Below are 11,355 nucleotides of genomic sequence, written 5' to 3' on the forward strand. Positions count from 1 at the left end.
ATAGAGAATGGACTGCGTGATCTAAGTAGTGTATCAAATGTGGTCGACAATAATGAGAGAGAGGACCGTGGGAGACGGTCAGAGAGAAACCTCTCTGCCCTGAGTCAGAGCGTCACGTGACCGCCCGGTGGCTCGGCCGTGCGGTGGTGGGGGTCGCGCGCCAGAATCGGTCCGAAATGTGCAAATCCGTGCGACCACTGCTCTATATAAATGAAGAGAGAAAGGGAGGAGAGGGATGATTTGTTTTCTTTAAAACAAAAGATATATTTTTAGTATATTTTATAAGTCTATTCTATCGATTAAAAATATTTTATTGAAAAATATTTCTATTTAAATATAAAACTGCATAAAAATATAAATAAAGTAGGCTAATGAGAGTCAAGCAACGATAAATGGCAATCAATAATTGTTTAGTGAAATCAATATTCAGCTGTTAGATTGAAGTCTTCTATATTTGTACGTTTGGACTCTCTTTGGAGTCCTCAGTAATGATATTACAAGTATAATTAGCTCCATAATGATTAAGTTACTCGCAAATTGACAAAGATGTAGCGATGTTAATCATCACGGAACATGAAGCGTGTCGTGAAGCAATGTTAGACATATTAAACATCAATAAAGTTGGATGTAATAAAATTGAATAAAATCACACATTTTCAAACTCACGTCAGTGTATGACAACACGTCGCTCAGATACTTAAATATAATTTACAACAATTATTGTGTAAAATTTTTTAACATAAGAAAGTAGATTTGATCTTTTGATCCTTAATTTTGGGTTATCATTAGTACTTAGCTGACGAATTAACAGAAATAAGCAACCATTACACTACACTAATAAAGTAGTACGGTATGTAAGATATCCCAAAGTACGTCAGGAACATGCTTGAAATTATAAAAGTCCAAGAAAAAATTTTAAACGTCTTGGTATCAGAATACTTAGTTCGTGAGTCAAGCAATAAACTGAAATGTCAACGAATTAACTTAGCTATCTTAATTATAATCCAATATAATATATTATAGGATCATATATGTGATAACACAAACTGTAGAAATCGATGCCTAAACTGCCTAGCTGAATCTTAATGCTTGTATGATTCTTATGTGAATTTATACTACGTGTATAATCTCCAGAAACGCGCGCCGAAATGATTTTTCGGTCTTAAAACGCTAACTTTATTAATATAAACTACCGCAGTAATACCACGAGTCAAATTGCTAGTCAATATAAACTACCGCAGTAATATTACGAGTCAAATTGCTAGTCAATCTAACTTGTGATATTACTGCGGTAGTTTATATTAATAGAGTTAAGACCGAAAAATCATTTCGGCGCGCGTTTCTGAGGATTACACACGTAGTATATAAATTCACATAAGAATCATACAAGCATTAAGATCCAGCTAGACCGTTTAGGCGTTAATTATAATCCAATTAATTAAAAACTTACATAGAAACTGATTAATGATGAGCTGTCGAATAATGCCTAACATTATAACAGTGTATATCCGTACATGGTACAAGCTTTCAATCATATTTGAGAAACTGGTGATCCACACGTATGTGTTTATACTCATTAAAATAATAAATAAACAGTTAAATCCGTTAATAAATCAAACTAATCAAGACTCCTTACAAATCAAAGAATTGGAAAGAGTAAGGGCACTAAGAGTCGGGCGCAGAAGACGTCGCGCAAATAATACACTTATAAAGAATGAAACTTCTTTATTCACTAAACGCGCTTACATGTTTCGACTCATTTTTTAGCCTTCCTCAGAGCAAACACACATTAACATATATAAAGTAAAATTATCCTATCATGGTGAGCTCCCCGAAAATAGGGATGCTCACCACGATTACAAAGTACCGTATCGCAAACAATATTATGAATAATTCAAGAACCGGTTCCTGATATGTTGACCAGTCGGTATCAGACACAGTGAGTCACTTTTTTAGTTATTAGCTAGTACTAATGAAAATTGTAAAATGATAAACAAAATTTTACAATTTTCATTAGTACTAGCTAATAACTAAAAAAGTGACTCACTGTGTCTGATACCGACTGGTCAACATATCAGGAACCGGTTCTTGAATTATTCATAATATTGTTTGCGATACGGTACTTTGTAATCGTGGTGAGCGTCCCTATTTTCGGAGAGCTCACATGATAGGATAATTTTACTTTATATATGTTAATGTGTGTTTGCTCTGAGGAAGGCTAAAAAATGAGTCGAAACATGTAAGCGCGTTTAGTGAATAAAGAAGTTTCATTCTTTATAAGTGTATTATTTGCGCGACGTCTTCTGCGCCCGACTCCTAGTGCCCTTACTCTTTCCAATTCTTTAAACAGTTAAACTTTAAGGAGAGAACATCAAAATTTTGCATTAAATTCTTGATGATCAAAATATTGATGCTCTTTTTCCTTAAAGTTTAACGGTTTATTTATTATTTTAATGGGTATAAACACTTATCTGTGGGTCACCGGCCTCTCAAAGCTTGTACCATATATTGTAATTTGTTTGAAAATTTCCAACCAAATAGTTGCACTTTGGCTTATCCAGTCCACTAGTGGCTATCTGTAATGAATAAAGGACGTACCATAGTTTCTGAAGAATAATGTTTCGCTGAAATAGATTCCAAATCAAGTCAAAAAAAGATGAACTTTGTGTACAATAAAATTAAATATTTTAATATTACAATTATTTAAAGATCAATGGCGCTATAATTTTTGTGCTCTACTCTCATTAGTCTAAGTTCTAATTGTTTAATTTTCGATAGTCTGAGGGATTAAAAATTTTTTTCCTTTTTTTTATTATTGTATTTACATGACGATAGCAGAAGTAAGTTTTAGAATATTTCTTAATATCTATTTCAAATTCAATTCTCGAAATTTGTATTAAGGGGATCTTAAAGTCATCTGTATTACTGATTAAATCATATAATTTTTGTATAACAATTATTTTTTTCCTCTTACTGATTTGAAAATCCGTTTCCAGGATTAAAGTATACGCATTAATACGTGTCTATGAGATGGAGTCTATGCTGAGAATGACAAAAAATTTCGAAATTGAGATTTTTATACCATTTCTTAGTCCAATATTACGCTCCAGAACTGTCACATCGTGACAATATTTGCTTCATATAAAAGCTATGCAATCTATACTTACGAAATAATAATTCGCAGACTAGTAGTTTGCATAAAGAAACAGTATGGAGTTCTAATTGTACTTAGGCATCTAATTAAAACGTAATTTGTGTAAAATGTAATTTTTTAAAACGTTAATTGTATATGTGTGGCGTGCGTGAGTGAGATATTGATGTAGTGATGTGTTAATGACACGTAAATCGTCTGCGTAAATGCTATTTTTAATATATTACTAATAGTCTTTAGGATCCCCTTAAGTTTAATTTAGCTAATTGAAATACATAATTAATGTGATATGTTATAGAATCGCTAATCATGCAAATCTTTGTGAAAACTCTTACGGGGAAGACTATCACCCTTGAAGTTGAGGCATCGGACACGATCGAAAATGTTAAAACAAAAATTCAAGATAAGGAAGGTAAGAAAATTGTCGATTTACAGAACAAATTGATCTTGAAAAATTATCAGAAGTATTTATTAAATTGATCGTTAAACAAAATTTATTTGAAATTAAATAAAAACAAAATTGCATTCATTCATTTGAAATTTAATCTTAAACTCTCGTGATATTGTACTATTTTTATATGAAAAAGAAAAAACCAAAATTAATATTTTTATATTTTTACCCTCAATGAAATGTGGATAAAAATCTGTGTTCACCCAAGCGTCTGATAAATGTTTGATAGATGGAAAAAATTGTGATAGACATATACATTTTTATTAATGTAAACTAATATTTATAAATTACTGTCAATTTCTAAACTGGATATTTTACTGTTTTAGGAATTCCGCCAGATCAGCAGAGATTGATCTTTGCCGGTAAGCAATTGGAAGACGGCAGAACTTTGTCGGACTATAACATCCAGAAGGAATCTACTTTACACTTAGTGCTGCGCTTGCGAGGCGGTGCCAAGAAACGAAAGAAGAAGAACTATTCTACCCCTAAGAAAATCAAGCACAAGAAGAAGAAGGTTAAGCTAGCTGTGCTGAAGTATTATAAGGTAAATATTTGTTGGTTTTAGTTATCCTTCTCCTTTTTTTTTATCATCTTTATCAAGATAATTTTTACCTTAAAACTTCTGGACTGCGTTCAGGAATTACGCCTAGATACCTCTAGGGTGCATTTTTGCTATGATATACGTAATGTAACCTATAGCTTAGAATAGCTTAGAGTTATCTGGGTGTAATTCTTGAACGCAGCCTGAGTAGTCGCCGCGAGGCCATATAGGATTATAATATCATAAGTGAAAAATGTTATGTTAAAGTTTTTTTATGTCATTTGTAAATAAAATACCGGCCTAAAGAGAACTTGGATAAAACAAAATAATGAGATCGCCTTAAAACACTTCATTGTAAAAATGAGCCAATTATCCTTATACCTACCCCTCCCCGACAGTCAATAAATAGTCATAAGACATGTAAAGTAAAAATAGGTTACGCATGCGTATTAATAGGGTTGTTACAAAACTGAAAATCAGAGAAATGTCAAAGAAAATGAAAATGATCAGAGAAACATTGGGGAATTTTACAAAATTTTCTGGGAAATTAATGGCAAGTTCGGCATGTGCATTGACTCTGCTCTGGTACTGCCCTGATATGGTGCGAGTGCAGAATCATTTTGGTGCTATGCCAAACTGCACTGTCAGAAACATCAGTGCAACATTTCTTGAATTCGTTTAGTTCATTCGGTTGGTCCGAATATAAATTCAGCACTACACTGGGTCAGTTTTCATTTGTCGAATACGATAATCTGAACGCACTGATATAGTGCGCACAAGTTATTATTTAAGTTATATAGAATATGTGGCATTGAAAAAGTTTGTACTCAGTGTGCAGTCTGCCGAATCTACTATAAAATTCTTGGTTTTAAAGAAATTTAATATACAGGGTGACTCATTTTAACTTAGACAGCCAAATAATTCGAAACATCGCGATTAAATAAAAAAACGTTTAAAACAAAAATTGTTGGATATGAAGGGGCTGATTGAACTATGACCTTGACAATGACCTTGACCTTCATTTTCAAGGTTATTTGAAGGTCTACTTTCAATTTTCAAATAGAAACCCATATTTTTGATCCCAGATTTTGAAAGAGCGCAAAATTTTACGTCCAGATGAACTTTCATGTTATGGGTCAAAGTTGACCATACAGGTCATTTCAAAGACAAATTCCTAATCGAAGCAGAAAGCCAAAACTTGATTTTTCCCGGATAGTGTTTGTGAGAAAAATTGTTGGATGTCGAGGGGAGACCAAACCATGATCCTGACAATGTCCTTGAACCCATATTTTCATGACCATTTCAAGGTCAAGTGGGGATTTTTAATAAAATTTTATGCTGGGGATAAAAGTAATTTCCTCTAAATCGACCTAGCGTGAGTTGGGCTGTTTGTTGGTTCGCACTTACCTAGACAACCAAGGGGTCTAACACAGAACTGGCTACTTACCTCGGTGAAGAGATTTTTCTCACAAACACTAACCGGGAAAAATCTAGATTTTTTGGCTTTCTGCTTCGATTTGTCTTTGAAATAACCTCTATGGTCAACTTTGACCCATAACATGAAAGTTCATCTGAACGTAAAATTTTGCGCTTTTTTAAAATCCGGGATCAAAAATATGGGTTTCTATTTGAAAATTGAAAGTAGACCTTCAAATAACCTTAAAAATGAAGGTCAAGGTCATTGTCAAGGTCATAGTTCAATCAGCCCCTTCATATCCAACAATTTTTGTTTTAAACATTTTTTTATTTAATCGCGATGTTTCGAGTTATTTGGCTGTCTAAGTTAAAATGAGTCACCCTGTATATGACATTTTTACGTAGTTTTGGAATATTACCAATTTAAGTGGAAGCATTAATAATGATCTACATTGCTCTCTCTATGTCAAATTACTCTCTCAATAAAATATTTAGCGATTTTTAAATCAGGATAAAAATACAAAAAATTGCAAATTATTATTGAAAGTATTAGGGAAATTTATCAAATTTTGTTTGAAAATTAGGAAAAAGTTATGGAATTTAGGAATTTAGGAAAATCTGGATTAAACGCTGATAAACGCACTTTACTGTTTTTTATGATTATTTACTGACTGTCAAAAAGGGGAACAAGGATAGCTATGGCCCATTTTTGCAAGTATTTTTAAAGCGATTTCATTATTTTGTTTTAGTCAAATTCTTTATTTAAAAATAACAAAAAATTTCAACGTGTTGGCTCTCGTTTATATCACGATCCAATATAGCCGCAGTTATAACTACTCAAGATACCCAGAAGCCTTAAGGGGCCAGGGGCGGCGATCTGTATGTGGAACGATGGAGGACTCCACACATGTGAATTTGACATTGAATTTCCACACATGTCGAGTTACAGTTAATCTAAATTTTTAACGAGTAAGGGTATATTTTTACGAGCCGCTCAAAATTCGCGGTTTCTGCTAGACGAGCTTATAAATGAATTTATAAATAAAAATAACATTCGACGAACTACATTCGCAATAAAGAAATGAAGAATACCAAAATAAGTATTCGTGTATAAATATTTCCATTCCTCTCGGAGTAGGATTCTTTCGTTCGACCTTTTTTTTTTAGACGCCTTCATAAACAGAGAAAGAACGATTTTATTATTCCTGCCTCTCATTCTAATCGTCTTTCTACCCCCACCATTGCCATCAGTGGTCCATTCTAGATGTCGATGGTTATAACACGTCACATCGTATATGTGACAATGTTGCCATCGCTGATTATCACAGCCGTCATGTGTGGTTGATTACGTTCGAATGTGCAATGCTGCCATCGCTAGGTTAAGTCAAAAGTCCTCTATTGTCGAAAAAACGAGATAGACATTTTCTCCTGGTTCGACGATGATAATAATAATAACGACAATAATAATGACGACGACGTTTCTTAAAATAAAATGAGGTGAAATTCATCACAGACCGGACTTTGCGTCGCGATATCTCCGCTCGTATGGCACGTAGAAAAAAAAATAAAAGCACTTTTATCATACAATCCGTGTGGTGGCTATCGATTGAGCATACATAGAACGCGATCGGTTCAGCCGTTATTGAGATCCGATAATCTCGATCTGCCGCAACTCGTCGGTAAAGGAGGCACGGCAGTGTCGCTTCGCACAGCTTAGCGCCGAGACACTATCAGTGTCTCTAGATATCGATAATAATGATATATAATTCAGTTTCTTACATTATCGTTCTATCTCATTCAAACGCGTATATATCTATTTATAGTAGAAATTAAAAAATGCCTATTACGGTCGAAGCTGGATCTTCGTTGCTTAAATAATTCAATCTTGAATTACTAATATATACTATGTACTTGCATATATTCTATATTGTAGTCTTTTTCAAACTGCGCGCCAAATTATTTTTCCGAACTAAATAAACGCAATTAAAACTATTCTAGCAATCGCGAAATAAATTGACAAACAATTTGGTGCTACCATCAAGCATCATATATTATAAAGCTGTTAATAAATTTATTGCGAAAAATATTACCTCGACCGGGACTTGAACCCGGATAATTGCTTGTTAATTTATTTCGCGATTGCTAGAGTAGTTTTAATTGCGTTTATTTAGTCCAGAAAAATAATTCGGCGCGCAGTTTGAAAAAGACTACAATATGATATATGTGCAAGTACATATATAGTATATATTAGTAATTCAAGATTGAATTATTTAAGCAACGAAGATCGAGCTTCGACCGTAGGCATTTTTTAATTTCTAGTATTGATTGTATTTCTCACATATACGGTCTAAAATAAAGATATTGTCTCTATTTATAGCCCAGGAAAACTAGAGTTTAAGAAGGAAAAAGTTTCTGCTGAATTTTTGCATAGAAGTCTATAATAGTATTTTTTTTAACATATCAAAACTCCCATGTGTGTAAGGGCACGGCCGCGCCATCTTGAAAAAAATGTCGCACAAAATTGGCTTTTTGCAAATATCTCAGAAACTATTCGTTGTACGGAAATTAACGTTCAGTTCGAAAACAATTGATAAAATTCCCCATAATTTCGTTTTTTAATAAATCTCGTACGACCAATAGTTCCCGAGATACATTTTTTGATCTCTTATTTTCGAACGTTACGTAAATTTCTTCCATTTTCGTAAATATCTCAAATTTGGCTGCACCTAGGGTAACTGTCCCAATTAGTGTACCTTTTAGCCAATTTGTTAATTTTTGAATTAATTATTAATTACTGTAGCTTTAATTATCTGTCTGTTTAAAATCTTTATCAGTTTTTCAACTATTCCTTTTCCTTATAACATTTTTTTAATGTAAAACATTATTTTTTAACGTTTTTAATAAAAATAAAAACAATGTTTTTGTCCCTATTAGTCTGCCCCTCGAAGGAGCCCATATTAATGTGCCCCGAATTTGTGTACTTGTCCGCATTTGTGTATCCCCGATTAGTGTGCCCGCGATTAATAAATCTGTCTTGATGGTTAATATCAAGAAAAATCAAACAGTATATACAGTGATCCGACCTTTTTTGCCAATCACTTTTGTGTAGATAGAGCAGACTAAAATAGAGTCGAAAAGTCCCCTACCATTTTGCAATTTTCGCAATAGTTAACAAGATATTAATTAAAAAGTAGAATAAATTTAAGAATAGCCACGAGCCAATTAAATAAAAAGTAACATGTAAAATAAAGGCTTTAAAGTAGACATAAAATTAGAAAGAGAAACAAATTATATTTATTAAAGACTACACTCTAAATTTTTGGGAGTGAAATTTCACTCCCAAACTATCACAAAGAGTGATAGTTACGCCAGTCCGACAGGAGTGAAATGTTCACTCTTAGAGAGTGAAAAATCACTCCAAATGGGAGCCAATTTTCAATCTATGTGGAGAGTGAATACATTTCACTCTCTGAAGGGAGAGACTGAAACTTCACTTTGATAAATATTAAGTTTAGCCTTCTTACGTCTAATCTAAAAATTATTAGGCTCGTTCGACGTGTTTTTGCACAAAATGAACGAATATGGCAGAAGAAAGCGTCGCTCTGTCTCGCGAAACGAGATATTAATCATTAAAGTTGATTTTTTAGGTTAGGTTAAGAAATTCACTCCTGGAGGAGTGAAGTGAAGTTCACTCCTTGTCGGATTGGCGCAACTATCACTTTTCTTGGAGTGAAATTTCACTCCCAAAAATTTAGAGTGTAAAAACTAACGTTTCAACCGCAATCGGGTCATTTTCAAAGTTCAAATAGAAGAATATAAATAGCGGAAAATAAAAATTAACATCCGTATAAAAGTCGAAAAACAATAATTATAAATAGTACTTCTCTGTCTAGGTCACAACATAAGTCGCATATAGTTGACAATAATGCCGATATTAGATCCATATACAAAATTTAAGCTGCGTGTCCAACACACCGAGAATGTAGTTGTTAATCCTCATATTCCGAAAGTATTTCATAGATCATAGTGCAGAAAGATAAATTATAAGAGTCCGGTTAATGACGCAAACAAACCAACAGTCGTACAAACATATCGCAAGTCAAAAATCCAGATTCTTATAAAGTAGTACGCAGTAACATAAAATAAAAGAGTATTGTCCAAAATCATTACAGTCCATATTTAAAACAAATTAGTAATTAGAGATTAAGCAAATTTTGCGGTGAGATCTATTCCGTGTAGCAGACCAGGTAGCAATATCAAGCGATTCGGTTGTTGCGAAAAGTATATTATTATTGAGCACAATAGAGATAATTTTCGAAAGAAGGGCGAGGGTACAAAATCTGAAACTTTATATTTTGGCGGTACAAATTATAACCTCTCGATTGTAGGAGTATCGACTGATTCTGTTCATGGCGAAGGGTACTTTACTCTTGGGCCTATATAATAGGGTTAAGTTTAATCGAGGGTTGTATTTCGAGGAATGGATCAATATATTAACTTTTTCTTGCTGGTACAAATTAGTACAAATTCAGTTCTTTTCATTTATACCTTTGTTTTTTTTCTTTTTTTATGTGGTCCTGTTGGCTTAACAGAGTGTTATATTTAAAAATATAGAATATTAATATTTTTATTTGGTATTTTTCTTTGGATTGGTTTTTTCTTTTTATTTTTTCGGCTGCTTCTTTAAATGCTTCTTCCCTGCTCCTCCTTTCTTAATTCGATTTTTTTAATTCTCATTTTTTTTAAGTTCTTTGTCCTCTTCAATTTTCTTCTTTCTTTCTTTTTGGTCTATATACCACGTCAGATCTTCTTCAGACGACAACACGGATGTCATTTTGTCTTGGGTGCTCTCTTCTTCTTCGTACTTTCTTTTGGCCAGAATATAAATTCCTTAAATTGGGAAGATACTTTCAAATCCAAGTTTTGTGAAACTTCTCTCTCTCTCTCTCTCTCTCTCTCTCTCTCTCTCTCTCTCTTTCTCTCTCTCATATCTTGAGTTTTTTTTTAACTTCCTACCTTAAAATAACTTTACTACCTTCATTGACATCTTTTATTTGGTCGCAATATTTAATATCTCTTCTACTATTTGACGATCTAAATCTTTACTTGTATTTCTATTATTAATGTTAGGATTTTGATTTTCATCGTAAATATTGTTATCAATATTAGAGTTATTCGAATCATCAATAAGTGGATTTTGCAATAATTGAGGGGCTGGATTCTATAAGGGGATATGCGTGGATTTCGCGAAATAAGTATTGTCTGCAAGGACTAATTTTGGACATCGCTCTAATTTCAATTTTGACGACTGATTTTTGTAGAAAATTTCATAGCGCATCTTTTTTGTCATTAAACCAAATTTGGAATTTTTTTTGTTTTCAAGTTATAAATAAAAAAAGTAATTTTTTTGTTTATATATTTTAACTCTAATATTTTCACCGTTCTATTTTTGTGTATTAACATTGACAATGATCCAACAGGGATCGAAACGTTTGTTTGTGTTCTATTGTTTATTGCCGCAATTACTAATTACACACAACGGAGTATGTTTATATTCGCTAATGGATTAAAAATACGCTTTGTGATCAATTTTTATTGACAGTTTTTATTGATATGATACTCTAATTCTTATTTTGTAACTGTAAACAATTAAGAAGTTGAAAAAGATTTTGGGAGTCCTTAATAAGTATATTATGTTTCGATACATTATTGATACCCTTGTTTCGCGGAAGCGAACGGCTCGAACTTTCGCGTTGCGCGCAGCGCGCTACGTAATCGGATCGACATATAAATCGT

General features: G+C 33.0%; 1 protein-coding gene across 1 annotated transcript in view; it reads left to right on the forward strand.

Annotated features, from left to right (window-relative positions):
- RpS27A (ribosomal protein S27A) overlaps window positions 1–4,167 on the forward strand; it is a 20,189-nt gene extending 16,022 nt beyond the window's left edge. Inside the window, exons 2-3 of the mRNA XM_018504218.1 lie at window positions 3,450–3,563; window positions 3,929–4,167. Of these exons, the coding sequence (XP_018359720.1) occupies window positions 3,461–3,563; window positions 3,929–4,167 (342 nt within the window). The 5' untranslated portion in view covers window positions 3,450–3,460. The remainder of the gene's footprint in view (window positions 1–3,449; window positions 3,564–3,928) is intronic.
- The last annotated feature ends 7,188 nt before the right edge of the window (window positions 4,168–11,355 follow it).

This window comes from Trachymyrmex cornetzi, unplaced genomic scaffold (genome assembly GCF_001594075.2).
Source record: "Trachymyrmex cornetzi isolate Tcor2-1 unplaced genomic scaffold, Tcor1.1 scaffold1629, whole genome shotgun sequence".
In the NCBI taxonomy this organism is placed as follows: Eukaryota; Metazoa; Arthropoda; class Insecta; order Hymenoptera; family Formicidae; genus Trachymyrmex; species Trachymyrmex cornetzi.